The sequence below is a fragment of the Mytilinidion resinicola genome, assembly GCF_010093595.1.
Source record: "Mytilinidion resinicola strain CBS 304.34 unplaced genomic scaffold BDZ99scaffold_3, whole genome shotgun sequence".
Classification (NCBI taxonomy): domain Eukaryota; kingdom Fungi; phylum Ascomycota; class Dothideomycetes; order Mytilinidiales; family Mytilinidiaceae; genus Mytilinidion; species Mytilinidion resinicola.
The window spans coordinates 1,187,899-1,212,940 of NW_022985439.1; the positions used below are offsets into that span (position 1 = coordinate 1,187,899).

General features: G+C 51.6%; 12 protein-coding genes across 12 annotated transcripts; 6 read left to right on the plus strand and 6 right to left on the minus strand.

Annotated features, from left to right (window-relative positions):
• Positions 1–106: 106 nt before the first annotated feature.
• Positions 107–1,808, plus strand: BDZ99DRAFT_458880 (uncharacterized protein). The gene is made up of 4 exons (XM_033719024.1): positions 107–441; positions 513–656; positions 768–1,041; positions 1,262–1,808. The coding sequence occupies exons 1-4, from the start codon at positions 389–391 to the stop codon at positions 1,673–1,675; spliced, it is 885 nt and encodes a 294-aa protein (XP_033581880.1). The 5' UTR covers positions 107–388; the 3' UTR covers positions 1,676–1,808.
• BDZ99DRAFT_187148 (thioredoxin-like protein) lies at positions 1,778–3,091 on the plus strand. Its single transcript, XM_033713108.1, has 3 exons — positions 1,778–1,907; positions 1,976–2,475; positions 2,554–3,091. The coding sequence occupies exons 2-3, from the start codon at positions 2,255–2,257 to the stop codon at positions 3,002–3,004; spliced, it is 672 nt and encodes a 223-aa protein (XP_033581881.1). The 5' UTR covers positions 1,778–1,907; positions 1,976–2,254; the 3' UTR covers positions 3,005–3,091.
• On the minus strand, positions 3,044–5,742 carry BDZ99DRAFT_506244 (small oligopeptide transporter; the record flags this gene model as incomplete). Its single annotated transcript, XM_033724164.1, has 5 exons — positions 3,044–3,274; positions 3,350–3,919; positions 3,983–4,852; positions 4,913–5,550; positions 5,707–5,742. The coding sequence occupies 5 exons, from the start codon at positions 5,740–5,742 to the stop codon at positions 3,178–3,180; spliced, it is 2,211 nt and encodes a 736-aa protein (XP_033581882.1). The 3' UTR covers positions 3,044–3,177.
• Positions 5,743–7,049: 1,307 nt separating this feature from the next.
• Positions 7,050–8,059, minus strand: BDZ99DRAFT_458882 (uncharacterized protein). Its single transcript, XM_033719025.1, has one exon. The coding sequence runs from the start codon at positions 7,830–7,832 to the stop codon at positions 7,239–7,241; it is 594 nt and encodes a 197-aa protein (XP_033581883.1). The 5' UTR covers positions 7,833–8,059; the 3' UTR covers positions 7,050–7,238.
• Positions 8,060–8,818: 759 nt separating this feature from the next.
• Positions 8,819–10,944, minus strand: BDZ99DRAFT_458883 (Xanthine/uracil permease). The gene is made up of 4 exons (XM_033719026.1): positions 10,470–10,944; positions 9,947–10,364; positions 9,746–9,894; positions 8,819–9,693 (listed from the first exon to the last, which is right to left on the minus strand). Exons 1-4 carry the CDS (start codon positions 10,878–10,880, stop codon positions 8,893–8,895), a joined length of 1,779 nt encoding a protein of 592 aa, XP_033581884.1. The 5' UTR covers positions 10,881–10,944; the 3' UTR covers positions 8,819–8,892.
• A 390-nt stretch (positions 10,945–11,334) lies between these two features.
• Positions 11,335–13,344, plus strand: BDZ99DRAFT_187199 (atrazine chlorohydrolase/guanine deaminase). The gene is made up of 2 exons (XM_033713109.1): positions 11,335–12,007; positions 12,063–13,344. Exons 1-2 carry the CDS (start codon positions 11,788–11,790, stop codon positions 13,238–13,240), a joined length of 1,398 nt encoding a protein of 465 aa, XP_033581885.1. The 5' UTR covers positions 11,335–11,787; the 3' UTR covers positions 13,241–13,344.
• BDZ99DRAFT_408438 (D-xylulose kinase-like protein) lies at positions 13,112–15,434 on the minus strand. Its single transcript, XM_033716508.1, has 3 exons — positions 15,326–15,434; positions 14,807–15,258; positions 13,112–14,759 (listed from the first exon to the last, which is right to left on the minus strand). Exons 1-3 carry the CDS (start codon positions 15,372–15,374, stop codon positions 13,449–13,451), a joined length of 1,812 nt encoding a protein of 603 aa, XP_033581886.1. The 5' UTR covers positions 15,375–15,434; the 3' UTR covers positions 13,112–13,448.
• Positions 15,435–15,608: 174 nt separating this feature from the next.
• Positions 15,609–17,618, minus strand: BDZ99DRAFT_458887 (uncharacterized protein). The gene is made up of 3 exons (XM_033719027.1): positions 17,088–17,618; positions 16,669–17,037; positions 15,609–16,617 (listed from the first exon to the last, which is right to left on the minus strand). The coding sequence occupies exons 1-3, from the start codon at positions 17,530–17,532 to the stop codon at positions 15,929–15,931; spliced, it is 1,503 nt and encodes a 500-aa protein (XP_033581887.1). The 5' UTR covers positions 17,533–17,618; the 3' UTR covers positions 15,609–15,928.
• Positions 17,619–18,044: 426 nt separating this feature from the next.
• On the minus strand, positions 18,045–19,605 carry BDZ99DRAFT_434885 (alpha/beta-hydrolase). The gene is made up of 5 exons (XM_033717462.1): positions 19,437–19,605; positions 19,319–19,373; positions 19,191–19,260; positions 18,512–19,131; positions 18,045–18,459 (listed from the first exon to the last, which is right to left on the minus strand). Exons 1-5 carry the CDS (start codon positions 19,500–19,502, stop codon positions 18,350–18,352), a joined length of 921 nt encoding a protein of 306 aa, XP_033581888.1. The 5' UTR covers positions 19,503–19,605; the 3' UTR covers positions 18,045–18,349.
• Positions 19,606–19,828: 223 nt separating this feature from the next.
• Positions 19,829–20,853, plus strand: BDZ99DRAFT_485458 (uncharacterized protein; the record flags this gene model as incomplete). The annotated part of the gene is made up of 3 exons (XM_033722714.1): positions 19,829–19,996; positions 20,055–20,374; positions 20,430–20,853. The coding sequence occupies 3 exons, from the start codon at positions 19,829–19,831 to the stop codon at positions 20,851–20,853; spliced, it is 912 nt and encodes a 303-aa protein (XP_033581889.1).
• A 615-nt stretch (positions 20,854–21,468) lies between these two features.
• Positions 21,469–22,907, plus strand: BDZ99DRAFT_458889 (uncharacterized protein). The gene has a single exon (XM_033719028.1). It carries the CDS (start codon positions 21,619–21,621, stop codon positions 22,750–22,752), a length of 1,134 nt encoding a protein of 377 aa, XP_033581890.1. The 5' UTR covers positions 21,469–21,618; the 3' UTR covers positions 22,753–22,907.
• Positions 22,908–23,383: 476 nt separating this feature from the next.
• BDZ99DRAFT_458890 (uncharacterized protein) lies at positions 23,384–24,838 on the plus strand. The gene is made up of 3 exons (XM_033719029.1): positions 23,384–23,963; positions 24,015–24,314; positions 24,384–24,838. Exons 1-3 carry the CDS (start codon positions 23,722–23,724, stop codon positions 24,685–24,687), a joined length of 846 nt encoding a protein of 281 aa, XP_033581891.1. The 5' UTR covers positions 23,384–23,721; the 3' UTR covers positions 24,688–24,838.
• Positions 24,839–25,042: the final 204 nt, after the last annotated feature.

Genomic DNA, 25,042 nt, shown 5'->3' on the forward strand with positions numbered 1-25,042 from the left:
TTAACCTTCAGGGAATGATCCAGCCAGCCAAGGAATCCTTCGCGATCTCACTAGATCGCTCGGTGCCTATCTATCCTTGCCCGTACTTCCGACTTCCCTGCACACCATCGTCATCTCAAGTTCGCCGTCGCGTCTGCCTAGCTCCCCTCGATCATATAAGTGCTGCTCTCATACTTCACTCATCAAAATATCTCGTAAAATGGGTAGTTGGGATTATTACTGCGCCTGTTGTGGAGGCGGTTTCACACTACGGCATCACCTTCCACCCCCCGAAGAATGGGCGCGCATTCGAAAACTGCTCGAGAAGGGAGGTAAGCATGAGGTACCAGATGATTTAGATGAAGGATGGCTGGATTCCATCATTTGTTCGCATGAGAGTACGGACTGGATGAAGCATTTGAGGCTGCTGGGGCATAACCCGCACGAGAAGGTGGGCAGAGGGTGAGTTTAACTTCTACCTGGTGGTACCCTCTCTACATTTAGGATCTTTCTAACGCGGTCATTATTCGCAGGGTCTTCCTCACTGGCCTCGGTAGTGCAGAGGATTATGGCGGAGCTGAAGTGGAGTTCGGTGATCATCCGAATGTCTTGACAGCGGACGGGCCGGACGTTCAGAACTATTACTCGGCTTGGAATTGGAAGTTGCAGCTTTCGGTGTAAGTTTTTCTTGTTAAATCTTGAAATTTGTTTTCTGCTTGCAACCGGTGATCTCCCATTGACCAATTTCATATCACAAAGTCACGATGCGGCGCTTCTGACAGTAATAGATACACAAACGTGATCTCAACCGGTGACGAATTGATCGACTTTCCATTGCCTTTCCACGACCGATGTCTCCAGATGATCCGGCGCGTCGTTTCCGGGGAGCCTGATGGAGAGATCGGTATTGCTACTCTGTATGATGCATTGGGCACCAAACGAGGTGGCCTCGACACCGAAAGAGACCCTAGGGAGTACAACAACTCGAGTCTGTTCCTAGACTATTATCAATTCGCGGGGGCTGTGCGAGAGCAGTTCTGGGGCACGAGTAGAGGGTATGAGGTAAGTTTTAGTTCGACATCACAACACTTTTCTCAAGTATCCTAGTATACGCCTTTAGCCTCTCTTATCATCGTCCATGTTTTACTAAGCATCTATACATTTTCTCATCTGAAATATATGTTCTCTCGATATTTGTGTTCGTCGATTTCCCCTGGGCTGTCTCTATACGTGCCAAAGTAAGGTACCTCTAGGGATCATCATAGATAATAACTCCAAACAGCCCTGGTACATTGACCCAATCGACATTCCCGCAATTCCAAAGTTTTTGAACAACATGCCTCGCGCCGCACCTCCACGAAAGGAGAAAGCTAGCGACCCAACCAAAGACCCCTTCGCTCAAATCCCACTGGAACTCCTCGTCGAAATCATTATGCAACTCCCTCAAGAATCCCTGCTGCCCTTCTTCCTCTCATCACGCGCGGCCCGACTCGCAAGCCAGTCACAGTGGGTCTGGAAGAAGCGTATCCTTGTCGATATGCCATGGATATGGGAGCTTGACGAGAAAAAAGACTACCCGGAGGAGGTGGACTGGCATGTTGTGTATGGGAAATTGGATTACTTGAGCTTTCCTAAGGAATGGAGTGGTCTTGAAGTTGGCAGCGGGCATGTTACTCTTCCCTTTGCATTCGTGTAACTTCTTGTGGTAACTGACTTTTGATAGGGGCATCACGCCTGAGCGGAAACTCGACTTGGACCTTTCTGGGCTAGCAAGCAGGGCTAGGATCTGGAGGTGCTGCGAACAAGTCCGGGAGCTGTATGAAGAGCAGCCAAGGGACTTGGGAAGGAATCCGGGGAGACGTAAAGCTAAGACTCCAATGATCGAAGATTAGGCGCATATATCCTATGCAATGCAGTCAGCAAGCCCAGTAAGACATCGAACCCCCCACACGCTAGTCTAAATTAACTCACGATCTATCTTCCTGTTCCCGTCCAGCCTCATCTAAAATTCCAAATAGCTTCAAAATTCCATGTACCTTTGCAGTGGTCTTCACACATGCCGCTCCCAGGTCCCATAATTCGGCCCTGCTCTGGTTCCACAAAGCTAGCCACTAGCCTTTGCGGGGGTGAATTAATGACGTGTTTGTGAACACAGCATATCTATTTCTTCCATCCGTCCCGAGAACAACCAAAAATCCCACTTCCCACCAATGTACCACTCACACATCACCTCTAAACTCCAACCACCACTCCAAACCCCTCCAAAAACCCCAAAATGCCCCCAATAACCCTCTGGTTCCTCCAAGCCTCCCGCTCCATCCGCACCGCCTGGCTCCTCGAAGAGCTGCAGCTCCCCTACACCGTCAAATTCTTCGACCGCACCCCAGAAGGCAAAGCGCCGCAATCCCTCAAAGAAGCCGCCGGGAGCCCCCTCGGCAAAGCGCCCACGATCCAAGACGGCGACCTCACAATCTACGAAAGCGGCGCGATCACCGAGTACGCAAACTCCCTCCTACCCCAGCCCCCCACCCCCAAAACTATACGAAGAAACACTAACATTCTCGGGGCGACAAGATACCTATGCGAGAAATACGATAAAGAGAATAGGCTGATCCCGTCGAGCGTCAACGAGCCCGCCCGCGTAAAAGTCCAGCAATGGATCCACGCCTCCGAAGCGACGTTCGCGCTGCACGGCATCGCGGTGCTCTATGCACGGTGGACGCTGCCCGAGGCGGTGAAGGCGGATGGCAGGACGCTGGAGGCGATGGAGGCGCAGATGGCGGGGAACGTGCAGAATGATATCGATTGGCTGGAGGCGGAATTGAAGGCGAGTAAGGGGAGGTTTTTGCTGGGGGACGAGGTAACGGCGGCGGATATTATGATGCATTTTTCGCTGAGCTTTATCCTGGCGCGGCAGCTGGGGACTAAGGGGAGGAGCTGGCCGGCGGTGGAGAAGTGGTTGGGGGATTGTGAAGGGACGGAGGGGTTTAGGCGGGCGGTGGGGAAGACAGGGCATAAGATGTAGGGGGGTGTTGGGGGTTGCTGATATAGGAGGAGGGTTGATGCTAGAGCTGAGGATTGTCTGGATCGATAGGGCTACTCATAAACAGTATGGAACTGAAAGAATATAAAACATGTGGCCACTCGAAAGAAGCAAAAACTTGAAAAGCTGACTTTAATCATCATGCATCTTACACACTACCACTCTTTGGGCCCAAAAGTATCGCCAGGTGCAACCTTTGCCTGAACAGCGGTATTCGCTACATCCATGGTAGTGTGGATGACGGTATTGCCCCTACAATTCACACTTCCGGTCAGCCCAATTCCCATATCTAACCACGAAGAGGCAAGTATCCGGAAATCCACTTACCACCAACGCGGCGCATCAATCCGATTGAGCGTGAAAATAACAAAAATCGTCAGCGTACTCAAGGCCAACCCAGTCCCCAGCGCCGTCGCCGTAATATAGTTCAGGCGTGACCACCACCTCAAATGCCTCGTGCGGATATACCACTGAAACACGAAGCCAACCATGCCCCACGTCAAGTAGTTCATCGGCGACGCGGGCGGAATGTTGGTGCCGCCTCCGAGGATCACCGGCGCCATGGCGTACTTGAGCGGGGATTTCGGCAGGCGTTTTGCTGCAAAGTGGAGGATGAGTGATAGGGCGACGCCGAAGGGGAAGAACCAGAGCAGCGCGGAGTAGGTTTGGCCAGGGCTAAACATCCGCTGGGGACCGAGCAGGCCCCAGATCACGGAGGCAGAGAAGAAAACGCGGCCGCCGGGACAGGTGAAGCGCTGCTTCTGTTCGATGGTGCAGATGCCTTCGATGTTGTTTAAGGCAAAGTTCAGGGTGTAGACTTGGACGATGCAGGCTAGGGTTGTGGCAACGACTTGGGCTGTGAACATTGTCCGTGGAGGTATCTTCATGTAGTGTCCACTAAATAGTAATCAGCTTTATTCAATCAGGCGGAATTTGGACGGGATTACGAAGGTGGCCTACAGTTTCAAGTCACCTGTGAAATGAAGGGCTTGGGTTACGGTGATGTATCCGTAGGTCTTGAACATCATCAAGGCTATCGGCTTCCCGGGCTGCATATATCCCATGATGAACTCGGTGATAACATTGAGAGAGATGTTCTGGGCCGTGATTGCTTGGATGATGCCGCAAGGCAATGCCATGACAGTCGCGAAGATGATGCAAAATAGGAATGCCCACCAGGCGAACTCGGTCGGATAGGCAAGCACCACAACGAGCGACAGTGCCAGCATGAGCGCGAATAGAACGATGTACCACCACACAGGCGCTTCTGGATACTTCAGTATCATCTTCATATGAACGTCGGGCTTCTCTTCCTTTGAGCTTTGGAATTGTCTCGTGATTTCATGGCGATGATTCAGCCATACGTAAACCACCAGAGATGAGATCGTGGCAAAAGACAGCCCGTAAGTGAGAGCAAATGTTGTCGACAGGAACAGTGGCGAATAAGTTTTATACGCAGCTTCGTCCAATGTAAGTTGAGATGTTGTGACCTTCGAAACATTGTAGCGGACTCCGGTATTATCGTAGGTTGAAGAGTCGCTGATGGGTAGAAACTTCGCATACCAGGCACCGCCAAAGTGCAAGCCAGCAGTGCCAATTATATAAAAGCTCACTACCCCAATCAAGGTGTTGGCAATTGCATGCCATGGCGGGATCAGAGGGCTGCCGGTAAAGCCAGTAATGGTGGTCCAATCGAACGTAACAGGAAGAAGTCCAAGGCCGGTCGTGCCTCCGAACAACTGATTTGTGACAGGGTTTTTTGGGTATATCCAGGTCATGAAGGTGCATATGCTAAGGAATTGGGCCAGAAACCCGGGAATCCAATAATATCTGAAGTGGGACTTGTTAACAATTCATCGAGACATCAACGTCATCTTTGGGGGCTCTTACAGATACGACACGATGGTAATAATACCAAACCACTTGAATCTCGACATATTCCCACCAAACACCGTCGGGTCCAACTCTTCATTGTCGTCGTGCATAGCATGCATGAGGCTAACGCCGACTAGGGCCTGTGGCCACAACATGGCTGCTGGGTAAACTAAGAATTTCCGGAAGAGACCCGCAATACCGTACCCGATACTTTGAGTAGTAATGACGAGCAGAATTTGAAACGCCATTCCGAAGTCTTGCTTGTAAAAAACAACTTGGGCAAGAATGATGTCTGTCGCGTAAGCGGTCGAAAAGGATACCCCGGCCATAACACCAATGATGGTGTGCTCCTTGACATTGAATGGGCCAGGATTAAGGTTCCACTTGACACCAAACGTGTTGTGCTCTCTAGAAGGAACAAACCGAGCCCACGCCTTGCCTAGCACGTATGCAACCAACTGAGCTGTCATGACTCCAATGCTGATATGAGGTTGTCTCAACCCAAACACAGTGTTAACCGCTGCGCCAAGCACAGAGAGGAGGATGCCTAGAAACCATGCGCGAATGGTATTTGCGGGCAGTTCCTTATCATAATTAGGGACCACTGCCCTGACCTCTGGGTATGGCGAGTTTTCTTCCTCCTCATCTTGAATCTGCTCAATATTTGACTCTACATGGTGCGATCTTTCACCACCTGAGTCTTCCGATCCGAGTTTGTCTTTGTCTTCGGGTAAATTGAGGTCCCATGAGTTCAATTGAGTTCGAGGAATAGGCTTGAGAGAAAGATTATCAGATGACTGGGGCTGTACACCGGTGGCTTTGATGGCCGCAGATTCGACATCCATTCTCCCACCACCGATGAGAATAGAAGAAATTCAAGAAAGAAAGGCCTACGACCTGGAAATAGCAGAGAAGGAATGCAATATGAAGTTTTCATTGACGGGGAACATTTATGATAAAGGACGATTATGGCACCTCCAATTTGTCTATCGCCATCGAAACTCCGTCTACACACTGCTGCGTCACTGATACTAGAAAATTTGTGTTAGAGGTAGTGACGGGAGATCACACTCTACTAGCACCTCATCTCAGTTATTTCCCTTTCAGGAATGAGTCCATAATGCTGGGCATTTCAAATCGCTCGAGGCCGAAAGGCTTGTTGCATATCGCAATGAAGACATTGGTGGGATTGATGGTGGAGGAAATCCGTGGACGTGGGTCGCCTATAACATTGTCTTTAAATATCAAGGTCGAGACTGAGCCGCTTCTCAGGACTATGGTTGTGGTGATAATGAACCATGGCTTCTAATAGATATGACGCCGGCGACTAGACGCGATCGATACTCTTAATATAGGAATACTCGGGATACCATCCACATGTATCCACATCTCAAGGCAATCGGCACAATCTAGCCAACAAGTTCGGCGGGGATTGTGGGGGACGAAGTGGAGATAATTGCCGGTGAACCTTGGGAGAAGCCCCACCAGAGGCCTGAGGCCTTCAGAAACTTCTTTTTCTGGAATTCGTAGTGCTTTCCATTCAAAGAGTCTTGCGCGCGATGCCGTGCGATGGAGGCCCGTGGAGAGTGGAAGGGGGAAGGACGTGTGAAGTGTGAAGGGAGTCAACTGCTCGGACATGACTCGGACATGAGACCCAGAACTGTGAGACCTCTGTACTTCGTACGCTCACCTTCGACACAAGCACGGCCATCTCGCATCAATGCTTCTTAGATGACTTTGACCGACGTTGATGATCCAGCACGGCATATATCCTGAACTCGAAGCTTCAAGCCTTCCTCATCTTTCCCAGGGCTGATTTGCCTCAGGTTGTATGGCCGGACTCGCTAGAAGAGGCTGAAGAACTCAGCTTCCTGCGGTGTCTATACGAGTTGATGACCGGTGCGCCCCATTGGCTTGTGGGATCGGACCCGAGATCACCGTTTGGTGTGCAATTTGGGCCCTTCACACTCTGTCATAGGGTTATACGGTCGGAATCACGACTACTTCGGCGTCGTACTAGAATACAGGTACTTGCTCTAAGGTAGCTTTATAAGGTAAGTAATCGAGCAAATCTTATAAATGCAAGCCTCGATCACGCTTTCACGGAAATCACATTTTGTTCGGAAGAACCTCAGACAAGGGCAAGCGATCGTCAAACTGTGATGATGAAAGCTATTAATCCTCCGTATCCCTTTCCGTGCCCCAAAGCCTGCCTGATTTTGCGCTCAATACCGGGTTCTCCTCGTAGAAACCCAACAGCAATCAGCACCCGACATCCTGCTTCCGTTATGAAAAGGCCGCCGGCTTCAAGTCAACCCTCGGTCCTGTCCCATTTGCACACCTAGAGGTACCATCTGCGAATCTCCACCACAAGCGAAAGGCAGGCCAATACTACGGCTGCAGCGAGAACAATCACTAATTGTCTGGTGATTGGATCGGGTAGGTGACGCCCCTGGACAAGAATTTGGGCCGTGCCGAGCAGTATGCTGAGAGATGTCCAGGCGAGTACGAAGCAGCGAAAGAAGCGGTCCCAGTTGCTCCTTTGATCCCATTTATCTGTTGGCGCCGCAACCATCATCCCAAGTATGAAGGCCCAACAAATTGTGGTGATGGCAGAAGCCACAAAGACGAGCGTTTGTGATGAGTTCGAGGCCGAGCTGAGCAGACGCTTCCAGGTGCGGGAGCCCCTAGTTGGCATGTTTGGGGCCGGCTGCGTCGTAGGAGGCGGCGGCATGGTTGAATATGGACAAAGGGCTGGAGACGGCTGCATGGTTGGAGGCTCGTAGGATTGGGTTGATTTGGCCATAGCATCCCAATCGATAAAAACTCGATCGGAGGGTTTCGGCTCGGGGGATGTGAGCTCGGTCGGATTCTCGTCTGCAAAGGAGCTGAGGGCTTCATCCGCAAAGGAGACGTGTGACTTTTCTCCAGACATGGCGGCGAAGTTATCCGGATTTGGCACGGCGGGGTGGTCTTCGACGAGTTTGCTGGCTGTGTAAAAGATAAGAACGAGGTATGCAATTTGGGTTGCTGCAGAAGAAACGATGAGATTTGAGGCAAGGCGAATGGATGCTGGACTGATGGATGGATCTGTTGACGACACCAAAAGCTGTGTTGGTAATGATGTAAAGAAGAAAGCGAAATGAGAGAGAATTTTCCTTATAAAAAAGCATGGAGCGTTCCTGCCAGTGAGGAAGTCACGCTGATGGCAGGTAGGTTTGAGGTGAGGAGGAAAGTTCGTGTGATGCGAGTAGAAATCGAAAGGCAGGCAGCATCACGAGATATGACCCTGCACACATCTCTAAGAGTTGCCCTACAAATGATAAGCTAGAATTATCATAGCGTTTGATGGATGGCTCATATAGGGAAGACTGAGGAGCGCCCTTTATTGCTGTGGCTTTGTAGCCGTTGACACTTACTTGACGCCGTTTGGGGTGCTCCAGTGATGTTAGCAGTGGCCAAAGTGATGAGCTGGAGAGGACCAATCGTGCCTTGATTCCAACATGTAAACCCCGTGACGCCACTAATTAAAATACAAATCCAATCGCTACAGAAGTTTAATATCAAGTCGTGTAGAAGTGTGGTTTGGGGGTATAGACACCGATGAAAGATACCCCTAGGGAGTGGAGAATTGAAAAGCGAACGTAAATATTTGGAGGGAGCAAACCAGACCTCGAGAATGTGATTAGGGGTGTAAATAGCTGCGGGAGACATCGCCAGGGATGGGATGATCTGAAAATGTGAATGTAAAGGTGGGCACATTTGAATTCAAACGTCAAACATGTCACTTGCTAAACTTTCTCTCGAATCAAGGTACTGGCGCCAGCACTTCATTTCACTACATCGACTTGCGAAAGAGACTGAATGTCAGTCATGCCGCTTAGCAATTTCACAGTTCAGGGGTCCCTTGACGCTATTTCTGAAGTGCTAAAACTCGTACAATTGTAATGATACTCTATACAATTTTCATCCCTTTTTCCACTCCACCTAAACCCCTAAACAGGTTCAGCACCCGCCAACGGCCGCTTTCCCTTCCCACTCACACTCTTCTCCGCATCCTCACTTCCCCTCTCCTCCGGCTCCCCTATCGTCTTACTCTGCACCATAATGGCCTCCTCCTCGACCTCCTCCCCAATACTCAGATTCAGCAAAATAGCAAGCAGTGCCGTGACCGCAAAGCCCGTCTCCATCACCAACACAATCGCGTCATAAAAGCCCCGCAGACTCTTGTTGCCACCGTGATACGTGAATACCTTGCTGAACCACGTTGGCACAAGCGTCGCGCCATAGCCCACTGATAGTGCGGCGGTGAGGATGAACCGATTCCGCCGCGAGAACGGCACACGTGCTACGATGGCCATACCGGACACCGCGACGGCGCAGAAGAGGAACGTCGTCATGCCACCCAGTACCGGCGCGGGGATAGCGACAAGGCTAGCGGCGAATTTTGCGAAGACGCCCATGATGATGAGGAAGAGGCAGCAGCAGTATCCCGCCTTGCGGTTCGCGCACCGGGTAAGCGCAATAACGCCGTTGTTTTGCGCGAAAGTTGACATGGGGGTGATGGTGCAGAGGGCAGCGAGGAGGCCGTTGAGGCCGTCGGCGAGGATGCCACCCTGAATGCGGGAGTCGAAAACGTCGCCGTCGACTTCGAGCTGGGACACGTCGCAGGTGGCGGTGATGTCGCCGATGGCTTCGCAGGCGCAGATAATGTAGATCGTTATCATAGGCAGAACGAGCGGGCCATAGACGGAGAGCGGGAAAGTGTGGACCCAGATGAAGGAAACGGCGGGGGCCTGAGAGTGGTTCGTTAGTGAGGGGTTGAGTATAAGGAAGTAAAGGACGTACGGAGTCGATGCCTGAGCGATCGAAGTAGCCGCATGCGGCTGCAATGATGCAGCCGACTAGGAGGCCCATGATGACGGAGGCGGATTTCATGATTGGGGATCCAAAGCGTTCCATTATGAGAATTGTTACGAATACGGAAAAACCAAGGCCTTTTGAGTTATTAGCCTTGAATGCTCAATCGAGGTTTCAAGAATGACATACCAATATATTCCGCAGATCCCCAGGCCAATGCATGTGGTGCTCCAATATTTGGACATAGAGCAAAGAAATCAACGGCAGTAGCAGGAACCGAACAAGGTCCGCTTCCGCCAGCCCATCCCTCAAACCCAGTACCGATCAGTGACACACCAATCAGCATGACGGTGGGACCGGTGACAATAGGAGGGAAGATCTTTTGCAGAGTCTTGGGAGGAGCGAATGATAGCAAGATTTCAACTAAGGCGCAGACTGCGGCAGTACCAAGAAGGGCACCGTAAGCCTCCGGGCAAGGCAATTTAGAACCGTCTGCTGCCAGTTTGCAGTATCCGTTGGCATACATTTGCGAAAATCCCCCTGAGGCGACAGGAATGATGGCAAAGGAGGTTCCGACGACGGAGATGAGACCAGTACCGATGTGGTACTGTCAGTGGTTAGATAGTGCTTTATATATCTTACCAAAGCCCCCTTTTCATCATTTTGCTTTTTCATACAACTCAATTCACTGTAAGTTGAGATTGAAACTCACTGGTGTCTTCATTATATGAAATCTCGTTATCTGAATGGAGGATAGAATTCCACAGACGATCAGTGCTGTGGAGACGAGATATTGCTGCTGCTCCGGTGCGAGGTTGACGCCTGCAGGGCCTCCGAGGATGAGTGACGGTGTGATTACGCCCGCTAGCATCGCGAGTGAATGTTGAAGTCCCAGAAGAAGAGCCAAGAAGACCGGCATGCGGTCGTTCAAGCCAAAGAATGGAGGAGTGACAGTTTTCCTACCCATAAAGGGAATATTGGGCATAAAGAGATAGGCATAGTCATAGTTCCCGAGGAGGCCTTCTCTCGTCAAGAAGGTCCTCTTCAAGATCCTGGTGTAGTATCCAAAGTTCTTCTTGGGGCTATGGTCAGGGCCAATGGTGTTTGGTCCCTCGTCTGACATTGTGAGTGGTGGGGTTGGGGCGAGGAGGAAGGGAGGCAAGTGTCAATGTGAAACTGATAAACAGTGATGTCTATGCTTCTACTCTATCCCCTATGGAATCATGCTGGGCCTTATACATGTCTGCGCGAGCTCCAGAGCTTCAAAGCTCTGCTGCAGCATCGTCGGCGACGGCCGCCACTGTGGTTCGGTTGTCGTGAGACTCCGGTGAGCTGGGAGCGAGCTGGCCAGTGCAGGCGGGAGGCGTTCTGTTCGCGTGGGTGAGAGGCGTTCGTATCGCAATCCCACGCGCCCGCCCGGGCTTCTAGATTGTGGGAGCTGGTGTGCTCACGTGGTGTTGGGTGTTTTGGGTTGGGTGATGGAGAAGATAAGAAACGGTGTTGACTCGGGCAAGGCCTGGAACTGCTTCCAAACCACGAATCAAGATGCCGGCTTCCTTTGCTTCGTACGCAAAGGACACTCACGGGCCAATGCGACATGTCGGCCGCTCCCGACGCGATGGCTACTTGCTGGGCTCAACATCGCGAAGACTTCGTCAAGACCTGCTCGTAGCTGCGGCAGTCTAGATGCCAGCGTTGAAAAAGACCCCGACGAGGCGTCACAGCGAGCAAATCGCTCTTATTGCTTTGAAGCCTTCTTGCGTGTCATGGGCTTGAATGGGGAGGGAAAACTCATCAAATGCGAACGCGTCGCGGACCTCCTGTGGGTAAGCGGAGGTGCCCGCCATCCCGCCGAAGAGAAGTATTCTGGCTGTAGGGTTCTGATCTTCGAATATCATCTCGTCGAACCTTGTCATTAGATGCAAAGAATCGCTATCTAGACATCTCCGTTAGAAATTGGTTATTCTCTTTACCTTACAAGACAATACAGCAATTCATTCTCTTCATCACTGCGCTATCATCCTTCAAGAATGCTGTACATCAACGCGACCGTCGTCACGGTCAATTCGAACCGTGATGTATTTTTGAATGGTGCCATTTTCGTCTCTGGCAATCTGATCAAAGACGTCGGTAGGACGGCCGACTTGTTGAAGAAGTATCCAGGGGAGCAGAAGCATGATCTCGATGGTCATATCGTGATACCCGGCCTGATCTCAACGCATATGCATACAGCTCAGACTCTTCTAAGAGGTACATAGTGCCCTCCTTGATCGCACAATCGAGACAGAGCTGATGGAAAGTATAGGCGCCGCCGACGACCTCGAACTCGTCTCCTGGCTCTGCGAACGCATCTGGGTCCTCCAAGGCAACTTCACCCCTGAAGATGGGTACGCCGCCGCACGCATCAGCATCGCCGAGATGCTCAAAACCGGCACCACCTGCTTCCTCGAGAGCATGTTCGCCAACCGCTACGGCTTCGACGGCCTCTGCAAAGCCGTCACCGAGTCCGGCATCCGCGGCTGCCTAGGCAAAATCGTCATGGACATCGGCACCTACGCCAAAGACCCCAAATGGGCCATGCACCCGGGCCTCGTCGAAGACCGCGAGATGTCCCTTCTTGGTGCTCTTAAAATGCATGAGACGTGGGACAAAGCCGCCAACGACCGTATTCGCGTGTGGTTCGGTGCTCGAACCCCCGGCGGCGTGTCGGAGGCACTGTATAAAGAGATGACAGCGCTCTCCCGCGAGAGGAAAATCCCGATTACCATGCACTGCGCGGAAGTGAAAGCGGACCGGGAGTTCTTCGCCTCGCTGAGCCCACCGCAGACGCCCATGTCGTTTTGCGAGAACGTGGGACTGCTGGGCCCGAGTACGGTGCTGGTGCATATGGTGCACTTGGAAGACTCAGATATTAAGAAGTTGGCGGAAACGAACACGCATGTGGCGCATTGTCCGACATCGAACGCGAAGTTGGCGTCGGGGATCTGTCGTGTGCCTGATCTGCTGGATGCGGGCGTGAATGTGGGCTTAGGGACGGATGGGGCGCCTTGCAATAATACGAATGATTTGATGCAAGAGATGAAGTTGGCGGGGATCATTCATAAGGCCAAGTCATATGATCCGACGTTGGTGCCAGCCGAGACTGTTTTGGAGATGGCGACGATCAATGGTGCGAAGGCTCTTGGGCTTGAAGACTCGATTGGAAGCATTGAGGTTGGGAAGAAGGCGGATTTTGTGGCAGTCGACATGAGGAAGGTTCATTTACAGCCGTACTACAGCCCTGTCAGCGCGATTGTGTATTCGGCGACAGGAGGCGATGTCAAACTGGTCGTTGTAGATGGTCAGGTGGTAGTTGAGGATGGGAATCTGAAGACAATGGACGAAGAGGAGATTTGGCGGGAAGGCGAGAAGCGTGGCCACGAGATTGCGGCGAGAGCTGGATTGGCTGATAAGGTGAAGGGAAGATGGCCGCTGATTTCATGAGCCCCTTTCCGATAATTTTGTTCTTTATTTTCCTCTATTTCGCCATTTAAGATACCCATCAGCGCATGGCTACGGAGGCAGTACCCCGACCAATTCACATTATTTTGACAAGAAACATTCGATCTTATCTTGTCTTGACGTCTATGGCATCATCACTAATCTTTTCGTCTATTAATGCAACATCCAAGCTCCTGAAGGGCCTTCTACCTCAATCATGTTTGACAGTAGGATCCCTGTCCCTCGTAATCGCACTCCCCATCTCCTTCGGCTTACCTCTACCCTCTCCTTTCTCCTCCAATGCTCTATTTTCAACCTCCTCAAACCCCTTCAGCGCCTCTCCATACTTCTCCCAAACTCCCTCACGATACCCGTCAGCAATCTTCTTGACGAATCCCTCCTCGTTCCACCTCTCCTCAACAAATGCCTCGAAATCCTCCCCCTTTCTTGCCAACCCGGTCCACGCAGCCTTATACGCCGAGCCCAGTGCACAAGCATTACCACCGATATCGAGCTTGAATACACCTTCAGCCCCTCCCAGCACCTCACCAGCAAGCTGCGCGATGGCAGGGTTCGCAGCACCACCGCCGACCAGGTAGATACGGCGAGGCTGCGGCGGGAGCTTTCCTTGTTTATGAACCAGATTCTGGCTTCGAAGCCGTAGAGAGAGGAATTGAGACTCTAGAATGGCACGGGCGTCTGCTTCGGGAATAGGCCAGGAAGAGTCCTCGGTCTTCGTTCGGGCTTCCTGTGGTGGGACGGCAGTGAGGGAATCCGATTTCGCGTCGTAGAGGTAGCGCCATGTGCCTTCTTTGACGTTGGGGACGATCTCCGGACGGGGAAAGAAGAGGCCGAGTCGCATGGGAGAGGATGAGGATGTTTGGCCGAGTACAGGGGTACTGGTGGCGGTCTGGTTGAAGTTGTCCCAGGTCTTAGAGTTCGAGTCGGATGACTGGGAGTTCAGAGCGTCCCGGATGTGCTCACGTGCTAAGCCACCGTTCTTGTAGCAGAGCATGAACATATAGAGGCCTGCTGTTGCCGGGTGGTTCATGAAATGATATGCCGGATCTGGCTTGTATTGCGGTGTGGACATAAGAAACGTGGTAGAAGTGCCCAGCGATACTATGGCGTCAGAGGCTCGGAGAGGGAGGGCTAGGATGGTAGAGGGGTTGTCGCCAGTAAAAGGAACGATTGAGGTCGACGGGGAGAAATTGTAACGCCTGACGAAGTATGGGGATATGCTTCCGAAACTCGCTCCGCCGTCTTCTGGGACTTGGCCCAGCTTGGCCTTAAGCTCTGCAACCCCTTTGTCTCCAGCTGCGAGAGCTATAAGGTCCTCATGCCAGCCCCCTTTCTTGATGTCCCAGAGGTTCATGCCGCACACATCCCCAATGTCGATTGGTGCGACCTTTCCAAGGAATATCGAGGCTAGGAATGAAGACACGAGAGAGATTCTAGCCGTAGCTGCATAAGACTCGGGGTGCTTCTGGCGAAATCGCATGATCTGAGGACCACTGAATCGCTATAACTTATCAGCTTAGTCCTATATCCAGGAGCATATTTACTTACGTGGTGCGCCTTACTCCCCGTGACCTCCGCCAACCTCTCCTGGCTCCCTAATCTCCCATCAAAAGCATCACACTGCTCCTGTGTACTCGCATCCTGCCAATTCGGGCTGTACGGATGACTGAACGCGCTCTTCTTGCCCTCCAACTGCTCCAACAACGTCTTGCCCGCATCAAGACCCTCGAGCAACGTCTCCCCATCTTTGCTCCAGAATACAGTGCCGTGCTGCATGCCCGCCCCAGATATGCCCTTGACCTTCGAGAACTCGAGTCCCTGCTCTTTTAGCCGCTGAAGCACGAGGTCAATCGCGTCGAGCCACATGGCGACCGGCGCGAAGATCTCGCCCTCGGCCGGGTTCGTGAGGACGCCCTTTTTGATGCCATACTTGGAGAGGTCGGCGTCGAAGTCGACTTTGGCCTCGTAGGCGAGTTTGAGGTCGGCTTTCACTGCTATGCCTGAACGACGCTGTATGGTTAGTACTTTGTACGATAGTGGGGTAGCTTGGAGCTCGGGGCGGGGCACCTTTCAATTGCTGGGTGCTGAGGTCGAAGCCCAGGTAGTATTCAGCCATAATCGGAGATGTGGAGGAGACAGGTCTGAGCTGGAAAGAGGAGGTCGAGGGATGTCATGGGTAGCTTGGACGGATAATTTATCACGCTATGAAGCTCCAGAAAAAAACATCGTGAGTGTGACGTTCCACTAGTTACGTAGCGTTTTTATCCGGTAATGCGTCGCCGACGTCAATTTATCCGCCAGTCGGGAACAGCGTGGGATGCTCAGTCCCCGGTTTAATCCTGAGTGGTACCCTGATCTCACATCGATTCAATTATTGTTAGCTACTTTTGTATCTGGAAAGCTAATCGACTGGAACACTCCTGAATTGAAGTTCTTGCGAGTCTAGTAGTTCTCTATACAACATCCACATCGGCACTGCCCTATTTCTGTACACGATGAATAGAGCGATATGCCTACCATTTGGAGGAATTAGAAAAGTACGCCATCCAACCAAGCACAAGCTCCAGAGAATGTGCAAATCGCCAATGCAAATCACCGTTTCCAACCTTCCATACCCAAAACTCCCAGACGTTGGAGATGCGAGACGGGACAAGTACATATAATACAGTTCTACTTCCTCTTGACCACTTTGCCATTGCCGTTTGTATGCTCATGTTCATGCTCATGGTCATGACCATGGCTGTGATCGTGATCGTGATCGTGATCGTGATCGTGATCGTGGTCGTGGTCGTAGCTATCCTCCGGGCTCGACTGAGCACTGATATCAGGCCCGATGAACTCGTCCATGAAGTCTTGCGTGTCGGCTTTCGTCACGAAGCGCACCCTGACCCTCTTCACGCCGCGTACTTTGGCGCCTAATCGTTCCCGGACCAATTGTTCCACGCCCTGTGTCTGCTCAACTGTCCAGCTCGCGGGCACTGCTACTATAAGATCCATAAGGTAGTTCTGGCCGGCCTTTACGCCCTGCACGGAACGGAGTTCGACGTTGTTTGCAGCTGAGCTGGTGTTTAGTGTGTCTAATGCCTTTGTAGCTGACTTCCTAACGTTCTCTCGCATTTCATCGTCGATGCCGACATCAGCCAGCTCGAAGAAAGCGGCCTTGGTGTTGCCCCAGCCTGCTTGTATAACCATAAGTGAGATGACTAGACCGCCGACTGGGTCTAGCCAAGACGCGTTGTTCAGGACGTTCGAACCGGCAATCAGGAGAAGGGCAACGAATGCAGTGAGAGAGTCGACGCGATGGTGGTATGCGTTGGATGCGAGGACAGAGGACTTGCGCTCTTTGGCGACCTTGAGAGCTGGAAGGGGCTGTTAGCGCGGCCCAAAATTATGGCAATAGACATTCTTACTCGCGCGATACAGCCACTCCTTGATCATAATCGAACCACCCGCTAGCCATGCGGCATTGATGTTCGGTCCTAGGTCCGAATGGCTGTGACTGTGTCCATGATGATCATGTCCTATCAGCCCCCAATGGGCAGCCTCATGCGCGATCTCGGGGAAGAACTGCTGGAGGAGGGCAACAATTGCGGCCTTGCCCATCAGCACTCCTCCTAACAGCAGCAACCCGCTTACACCGATCGATCCCAAGCTCTCAAACTTGCCGTATCCACTGGGGAAGCGCTTCGAGGGCGGCTTCAGGGACAGCGAGACGGTAGCCAGCGTCATGACATCGCTGACCATATCGGTGAGACTGTGGATGGCGTCCGCAGATAGTGCTGGTGGTGTTTAGCTCTGCCCTGAGGTGGCGAGTATGTGGCCTATTCACCTTGGCTGTTGAAGACATAGCCCCCGACTCCTTTGCTTATAGCCATCCCAAGGTTGACATAGAGCCCGATGCGCGTAATCCGCACACCGGGGTCATTCTTGTTCTTGGAAACGAGATAGGTGTTGTCATGCGCATGGTGGTGGTGGCCGGCGTGGCCGCGAGACTGGGTTGTGGAGGTCATCGCGGGAGGGGATATGTGTCGCATGCGATGGGCTGTCGAGGACCAATTGAGGAGCGTGGTCGGGTCTGTTGCGAGGTGGTGCTGGCCTTTTGTAGACGTCCTGAGGATTCGAGACTGCAGGGCGTGGAGGGAAGGGGGGGTTGTCGCGGCGTAGGCGTGTGCTGGTGAAGGCAGTGAACGGGGCCCGTAATATGGCTGGCGGCCAGGAACCACGCGTCCGAAATAGCTAAAGAGGTGCACGCCATTGCTGTTGCGCAGTGACATGAAGAAACGTCGAGCAGGGCGCTGGGGAGGAGGCCTGCGTCGTCTGAGGGCGGGCTTGGGCGAATCTCTCAATCTTGAAGTCTGATATAAAATGTAGAAAGCCGTGGGCCTTTCACGGGATCTTCGTCAAGAACCGGCGGCACCACTACCACTACCACTCCACTCCACCAAGCTCCAGCACCGCAAGCCGGCGTTTCCTCGCTACTTTGCAACCATGGTCCTGCTGTCCAATCACGACCGTGCTATTACGATACTGCTACGATGCTGCTACGAAGCTGTATTTATGCTTGTATTTACACGTGTGCCCGAGTTTATCTTGACTTTCTCCACGTATATGGATATGATGCTATTGGCAGTAAGGTATTCGTTAGAAGCAAGGGCAGTGAGGTCTGGATAAAACTGCCTAGGACCTTGATAGTGGATGTTTCTAATATCTGTGACGGCCCCAAATAGAGGAACAAATCAAGCATTCTCTTTTAATCCAGTTAGAGTTGACAGTAAAAATGAATTCTGTAGGCCCAATGGACTCTTGATTCATGGTAAATTAGGGCTATTTAAACTTAGAAAAGGACCTGCCGTTCTTGAAGTGTTCACTTTAGATAACTCTGCGCTTGTTGAATATGACTCCTTACACTTGCTCCCCAGGTCAAGTCCAAAGTTGACCTAATAGAGCTCCCATTCATCACTCGGTTTCATCTGAAAACTTCACACAATGCTAGAATTCAACCCCAACGCCCATTCTCGTTCGGGTTTCATATGATTACATGCGAGATTGCTACTATGCTAGTTTAGACACTGTTGACATTCACAATGCCAGTTAAAGCTTCGGCTTAGCAGCTTCTTCGACTGGCTTGTCTATGCGTGCCAGTATCCAATTGCCGACATCGTTGATATAGTTCTCACCATCGGGCTTGGGTTCATCATGCACTGCATAACCTCTGATCAGTATGTGCTAGAAAAGTGCGCGGATTGAACTTACGCCTGTGATAGTAGCCTTCGTATGGCTTGAATTCCTTGTCCTTGGCTTCTAATTGGCTCGCAAGGTGTTTTGTTGCCGCAAAGCTGCAAATCCCATCCGCAGTTCCATGGGCTATCGAAATCCTCGTCACTCCGCCCTCACCAGCCGCCTTTCCCACTCTAATCTTTCCAGACGATAGTGCTCCGGTACGATCGAGCAGTCCGGCAAGGCCCTCCAGCGTTCCGGTGTCGTGGCACAGCGGGTCGTCCCTAATCCTCATTCCCACCGCCTGGTCTCGGGATACTAGCTTCCAGTCTAGGGCGTTGACCATCTGCCTCTTCGGCATCAGCTTACCTACCAATCGCCCCAGCACTACGGTAATGGACGATGGCTTGCTCTTTGGGTCGAAGTCTACGAAAGGACTTTCGAGTAGGTAGCCCCTGATATGCTCGCGGGTTTCCGCGGGGCCGTTGGCGGCGAAGCAGAGGACTTCCCCACCGCCCATCGAGTGGCCCATGAGAAAGAGGGGAACCGGCGACGGAAGGACTGATTTTATGAAGCCGTCAATGTCTGCAAGAACACGAGAAGTCGGACCGGTGTCGCCCTTTTCTGCGGGCTTGTGAACAGATCGTCCCCATCCTCTATGCCAGAGGTTAGCCTGGCGGTCCGTGGCGGTAGGCTGGGGAAGTGGCAAGTCTACCTCTGATCAAATGAATAGACATCAATTCCACGTGAAGCTAAAGTGGGGAAGAAACCTCCATACGTGTTGCCTATAGTCATAAGTATTATGGTCGCTATGTCTGACAGTGTCACATGTCAATCACTTACAATGATCACTGAAACCATGTATGAATACGAGTCTTGCTACGGCTGGGCCTGCTGTCTAATAGATGCGTTATAAGATGATCAGGGAGAGCTGAATAAGGCAATCGACGGGCGTACACACTTTCCAAGTCTTTGTGTACAGCTTGAAGCCGTCATCGGTGGTGAAGGAACCTTCTTCAGTTGTCATGTTGACAGAGTATGAAATTGATTATTGTTCTTGTAGCACAGGTTTGCAGACTAGAGTCATGTATGTACGATTTGAATATAGGATATAAGGAAGAAAGTTGAAGTTGTCGAGAAAGAGTTCAGCTTGAGACGGCGGAGGTCAAAGCTCCACTTCAGCTTGGCGCTAGAAAATGCGGGCCTAGTTACTTCGTATCGAGGTATATTTGCGGTCATCACCAATCACCATAGCTATTTTCGACATGTAAAATGTTTATGCGGGCTCGAGCAACTGCGTTTGTTTCCCTGAGATCGCACCAAACACTCAAGCCCCGCCCAATTCGCATCAACATGGCTCAAACCCGGTCCACAACAGGATACCTGAGCCATGAGGAACGGACAGCAGCTGAGGTCCGAGACCCAGATCTTCATTCTGTCATTCTAGACAGCATTGAACCTGTGAACGAAAGGATTCGATTGCTAAAACTAAGAGTCAAAGACCAGCAGCGCGGTATTAAGGTACATAGCCTTCCCACACCTCATTCACAAGTACTGATCGTTGCATTGTCTAGTGCAGTTTCTCCCTGGACAATGGCTGGATGTTCATGTACCCGGTTTGAAGAAGGCCGGTGGCTTCACAATTACTTCGACTCCAAAAACCGCTCGGTCTTATCCACCGGAATCCCCTATCGACGGATCCCGCTTTCCCTACCTTGAACTCGCGATACAAGACAGCCCCTCGAATCCTCCCGCGGCGTGGCTTTGGCGAGCACCAGATGAGATATTAGGCAAAGAACTGGAGGTGCGCGCTGGAGGCAGCTTTGTCTGGCCGCCGCCTGGAGTCGATCTAGACCAAGTCAAACGCGTAGTCTTCATTGCCGGAGGTGTCGGGATAAAGTGAGAACAAACACATTGACCTGGAGTGACCCTGGCTGATTATTCGGCGATTTAGTCCACTGGTATCTATTCTGTCGCACATTCGCGAAACCAATGTACAACTCGACCACCGCTTTATTTATGCGACCAAGATATCAAAGCAAAGCCTAAAAGCATCGGAGATACTTTTTCTACCAAGATTGTTGGATATCTTCAAATCATCCCTTACCGTAGATGATGACATACAAAAGGAGCGCCTTGACCTGTTCTTCACAGGCCATCCCGGGGACATGAAATTTGCCAAAGATATTCCACATCAAACTCACTTTCGGCGACTCAGCGATCGCGATATTGAGGAAGCTGCTGGAACGATACAGGAGAGGCAATCTTCGCTCTTCTATGTATGTGGCCCTCCGACCATGACAGACCATGTTGTCGACTTTCTGAAGAAGCAGGACTCCGTGCGCCCTGACCACGTGCTATGTGAGAAGTGGTGGTGATATTTAGCGCAATATCCTAGGTAACAAAAGTATATATAGCAATTTGCCAGGCCCGAATGGAACAGATGCGACACACAGCATGGTCGGCAGATAAAGTATGCCGTATGTCAGCTTACAGGCGCATCATGTAGCCCTTCGCGATGCATTGTCTGCCGTCATGTTGGAAGTACGATGGAGATGTTTCCGGTACATCCGATACCGCAGTGACCGAGAGAGCGAATCGCCGATGATCTTAGGAATTCAGCTCTCAGGAAATAAGCTCATCCCTGAGAAGGATTCAGTACCAACAAATTTAGAGCATTGTCTCCACCTCCCCGCTCGTTTAGCTCCGTACTCCTCGTCTAAATACCTCATGAGGAAAAGACCATTTAGCAACACACAGCTTGGAATGGGATTTCGTCATAGAACAGCCCATATAAGCCTCAAAGGGATACTTCAAGGTTATGAGCTTTGGCTATATCTTCACGCCATCCAGAACGGCATCACCGGAGGATTATGCTTCCTTCGTGATACAGTGACGTTATAGAACCCACCCGGGTATGAGTCGGTCTGACGAGGGTCGTCTAAATGCTGATTGATGTAGAGTCTGTGGGTTCTATTTAACACTGCTCATTCAACTTTCACATCTGTTCTTGGCCGCACCAGCTCAATACTTACAGCCTAACGCCAGAAGCCCGTTCATTCCACAAATTTTACAACCCTCAGGAACTCTCAAGGACGAAGCTTCTAACGCCTGGAGTCCCCCCAATTCTAATGGCTCGGATCATGTCTGCCTTAGGGCATTGGCGTTTGAATCTAGTGCTGTTGCTGCTTAGTAGTCTTCTCGTTCCAGCAGACATTATCATACCAAAGCCCGCGGGCCAATACAAAACTTACCTGAACACCATGGAGCTGGTTGATACATCACGGAAGGACCCTTATGCGACCGATGGATCTAACAGAGCCATTATGGTCTCTATATTCTATCCTATTGACCCTCAAGGCTGCCCCAAGACGTCTCTCGTGGACTACATGCCTCCAAAGACCGCGGCATTTGAAGACACCGACTTTGGCCTCCCGAACGGAACCTTCGAGTCTATGAAATTGCAAACTTGCACCCCAGACCACCGCAACGCAATCCACGATCCTCGCTACTACCCGCTCGTTATATTTTCGCCTGGTTTGGGATCACCGCGCTTCCTGGGCAACGCAATTGCACAATCTATCGCGAGCACAGGCTACGCCGTTGTCTCTATCGATCACCCCTACGATACGAATATCGTTGAGTTCCCCGACGGCCGAGTCATCTTCGGAGCTAGCATCAGGAACGACTCGTCGAATCCAGAGAAAGCAGTCGCAACACGTGTAGCCGATGCGAGATTCGTGTTAGACCAACTCAGCGATGCTTCGGTGGTGAGGCAACTCCTCCCCGGAGCACGCTGCGCCTTTAATACGGAGAAAGCTGCCGCATTCGGCCATTCCATCGGCGGTGCTACCGCTGTTGCTGCTCTCCAATTCGAGAGAAGATTACTGGGAGCCATTGATATGGATGGCGCGCTGTATTCCATCAACAGCACCACCCAAAGGCCTGTACTGCTCCTTGGACGCGGAGACCACAACAGGTCAACGGATACTACGTGGCAGGACGCTTGGGGGCGCTTTGAAGGCTGGAGGGAGGAGCTGGATATCGCCAATTCAGGACACTTCACATACTCTGACGCGCCGTTACTACTGGAGTTAGGTGGACTGAGTCTTCCGCCGGACCTGGAACCGAATGTCGGAAAGATTGAGGGGCACCGGGCTTTAGAGATTGTGACCACATATGTGGAGGCTTTCTTGGGGTTTGTGCTAAGAAGGGAGGAGAAGAAGATACTGGAGGGGCCGAGCGACAAGTATCCAGAGGTTCGGTTTTACGAGTAGGTGCCCCGGGAATGCATGCTGGTCGTTCATGTCACGCGAAATAGGCTATTCACCATCACTGCCGACTTGCGATCGATGTTGACTCGCTCATAAGTTCGGACCTCTTTCTGTACACGATGCACACCTAGAATATATATATATATAACATTGCGTTGACGCGGTAGCTTTGAGACGGGTACTAACATTTCTATTGCTCTCCATGCTTTAAACATCCATGAACACAGAAAAACACCGTAATTTTTCTAGCGACGAAAGCGTCGGTTGACTCGTCTGAGTACACCAAAGGCTAAGAGAAGTATCCAATATGATGTTGAGCATTTCCATGGTGCTTCGTTCTGCGAAAGACTCTTGATCTTTGTCACTGATCATACTGACTACTCCACCAATGATCATCAACTTCAACCAATCCGGCTCGGCCTCGATATTGAGGGCGCAAGGGCCGCCCTCTGCGGAGATGTCACAAAGCTCGGCCCTTGACTAACTAACCATTGTCGGCATGGCGTGCAATGGATCACATCTGGCTCCCGCATAACTCGATGTGTAGAAGTGTTCTAATTGGCGGGCGGCTGCCACATCACATCTTTCCCCTGCGGACCAGGACCCAGTCAGCGGCTGTCTGCCACCTCTCTGCCTCTCACAGAATGCGCAGAACCGCTGCCCCCAGGCCTGTGAATGGGCTCGTTCGACGGCTCGCCTGACCTGCAGCGGCGGGCGCCATCCGCGAAGACCTCTTAACGGCCGCTTTCTCACCCTTCCTCGCCTGTCCATCAAGCTTCATCGCAGCTCCCATCGCGACCCCTCCGCCTCTGCTGTCCGGTAGCTCTGTGACGACGCCCTGTGCAGCTGTACGCCCCTCCAGGCCGAACGCCGATATCATCGCCGATATCATAGCCGTGCGATAGCGATCACGGGTCTATCTTCCGCAGAAATCCCGCACCATATCAGTTCCTCACCAACGACGCAACCACCATGGCGAGATTCTTCATCCCTAGACATTGGCGCATGCACAAGATCATCTGGGCGCTTTTGATCCTCGAGTTTCCCTTTACTGTCGCCGTTCTAGCTCTGACCGGTATAGCATCACCGAATCTGTACCGCACCAAGCTCTGGCAAGAAGGCGGGGACCTTGGGTTCAACAGCGACCCGACGACGATTCTATACGCCTATGCCAATTACCGACCCGTCCACATCCCGCTCGTATGGAGTTCATTGTAAGCCTCCTATGACTGGTCGTCGTTGAGCGGGTCGCTAACATGTCCCAGTATTACTCAATTCAACCTCGTTGTTGGCGTATTGAGCATGTTCATACACCTGACCAAGTTCACCATGTTCATCCTACATGTCTTCTGGCCTATCATTTCTATGCTTGTCCACTTCCTGCTCATAGGTCTGTGGTCGTACAGCATTTACGCGCAGACCTCTCCGGACACAATCGACCCCAATCGCCAGAATCACGGTGCTCCGTGGTATATCACGAAAAACTGCAACATCGCGTCAACCCACTCGCTCAAAGGATACTGCATGCAAGCGAAGTCGACTTTCGCTGTTAGCGTTGTGATGCTGTTGGTACCCCGCTCTTATGCTTCTACCATCGCCCCATTCTTCCAACATCAGAGCTAATTTCTTCATAGTACGATGTTCGTTATTCACGCCCTCGTCAGCATCTGGTCCATGATCCCCTCTAAGGAACAGAAACTCGCGCACGCTGAGAAGGAAGCCGAGAAGAAGGCCGAGAAGGAGAAGTGGTCGCCTGTCGAAGAGGGTATGACCGCTGAACAGCAGTGGCAGCATATGTGGGAGCTGCAGCAGTTGCCGCGGACGCCCGGAACAGCCGGCGGAATGAAGAGCCCGATGACGCCTCGGACACAAGCGTTCAACAGCCTCGGCGGGGGCCTACCTCTGAGGGAGCATGAATATCAGCCGTTTCCGCGGTAATGAGCAGTTCAATTTAAGACCGGCGTAAATTTTGGGATGACTTCGGATGATATCAGGGACGGAAGCAGGCGCAACTTTGGGCGTTGGCTGGCAATTGCAGTCTTCAATATCTGTTTGAAAGAAATGAGTTTCGAAACTTTCCTATCATGAGTGGGTGAACATAGCTGTAGGGCTAATTTATGCTTTTGATTGGATTTGATATCAAAACCCCTGGAAAGCAGCGTGCGGTGAAGGTGCTAGAACTTGTTGTCCCTTAACCTAACATCACTCCAATATACACTGTGCCGATACAGCTTTCAAGACTCGAATTAAGCTCGGGAGTTCTGAACAATCTGGTTATGTCATCTATGGGTTA

Bases quoted from the DNA above. Each gene is read 5' to 3' on its own strand.
- BDZ99DRAFT_458890 (XM_033719029.1), top strand. From the start codon at position 23,722: ATGGCGAGATTCTTCATCCCTAGACATTGGCGCATGCACAAGATCATC. The intron at 23,964-24,014 runs GTAAGCCTCCTA...AACATGTCCCAG, and splicing joins CCGCTCGTATGGAGTTCATT to TATTACTCAATTCAACCTCG. The intron at 24,315-24,383 runs GTTGGTACCCCG...ATTTCTTCATAG, and splicing joins GCTGTTAGCGTTGTGATGCT to TACGATGTTCGTTATTCACG.
- BDZ99DRAFT_187199 (XM_033713109.1), top strand. From the start codon at position 11,788: ATGCTGTACATCAACGCGACCGTCGTCACGGTCAATTCGAACCGTGAT. The intron at 12,008-12,062 runs GTACATAGTGCC...TGGAAAGTATAG, and splicing joins AGCTCAGACTCTTCTAAGAG to GCGCCGCCGACGACCTCGAA.
- BDZ99DRAFT_408438 (XM_033716508.1), bottom strand. From the start codon at position 15,374: ATGGCTGAATACTACCTGGGCTTCGACCTCAGCACCCAGCAATTGAAA. The intron at 15,259-15,325 runs GTGCCCCGCCCC...AGCGTCGTTCAG, and splicing joins CAGCACCCAGCAATTGAAAG to GCATAGCAGTGAAAGCCGAC. The intron at 14,760-14,806 runs GTAAGTAAATAT...GATAAGTTATAG, and splicing joins CGGGGAGTAAGGCGCACCAC to CGATTCAGTGGTCCTCAGAT.
- BDZ99DRAFT_434885 (XM_033717462.1), bottom strand. From the start codon at position 19,502: ATGACAACTGAAGAAGGTTCCTTCACCACCGATGACGGCTTCAAGCTG. The intron at 19,374-19,436 runs GTGTGTACGCCC...CGCATCTATTAG, and splicing joins TGTACACAAAGACTTGGAAA to ACAGCAGGCCCAGCCGTAGC. The intron at 19,261-19,318 runs GTAAGTGATTGA...TTATGACTATAG, and splicing joins ACATGGTTTCAGTGATCATT to GCAACACGTATGGAGGTTTC.
- BDZ99DRAFT_458880 (XM_033719024.1), top strand. From the start codon at position 389: ATGAAGCATTTGAGGCTGCTGGGGCATAACCCGCACGAGAAGGTGGGC. The intron at 657-767 runs GTAAGTTTTTCT...TGACAGTAATAG, and splicing joins TGGAAGTTGCAGCTTTCGGT to ATACACAAACGTGATCTCAA. The intron at 1,042-1,261 runs GTAAGTTTTAGT...AACTCCAAACAG, and splicing joins GCACGAGTAGAGGGTATGAG to CCCTGGTACATTGACCCAAT.
- BDZ99DRAFT_458882 (XM_033719025.1), bottom strand. From the start codon at position 7,832: ATGTCTGGAGAAAAGTCACACGTCTCCTTTGCGGATGAAGCCCTCAGC.
- BDZ99DRAFT_458889 (XM_033719028.1), top strand. From the start codon at position 21,619: ATGTCTGCCTTAGGGCATTGGCGTTTGAATCTAGTGCTGTTGCTGCTT.
- BDZ99DRAFT_458883 (XM_033719026.1), bottom strand. From the start codon at position 10,880: ATGTCAGACGAGGGACCAAACACCATTGGCCCTGACCATAGCCCCAAG. The intron at 10,365-10,469 runs GTGAGTTTCAAT...AACCACTGACAG, and splicing joins TTCATATAATGAAGACACCA to TACCACATCGGTACTGGTCT. The intron at 9,895-9,946 runs GTATGTCATTCT...ATAACTCAAAAG, and splicing joins GGGATCTGCGGAATATATTG to GCCTTGGTTTTTCCGTATTC.
- BDZ99DRAFT_458887 (XM_033719027.1), bottom strand. From the start codon at position 17,532: ATGTCACTGCGCAACAGCAATGGCGTGCACCTCTTTAGCTATTTCGGA. The intron at 17,038-17,087 runs GTGAATAGGCCA...AAACACCACCAG, and splicing joins CTATGTCTTCAACAGCCAAG to CACTATCTGCGGACGCCATC. The intron at 16,618-16,668 runs GTAAGAATGTCT...AGCCCCTTCCAG, and splicing joins GGAGTGGCTGTATCGCGCGA to CTCTCAAGGTCGCCAAAGAG.
- BDZ99DRAFT_187148 (XM_033713108.1), top strand. From the start codon at position 2,255: ATGCCCCCAATAACCCTCTGGTTCCTCCAAGCCTCCCGCTCCATCCGC. The intron at 2,476-2,553 runs GTACGCAAACTC...CGGGGCGACAAG, and splicing joins GAAAGCGGCGCGATCACCGA to ATACCTATGCGAGAAATACG.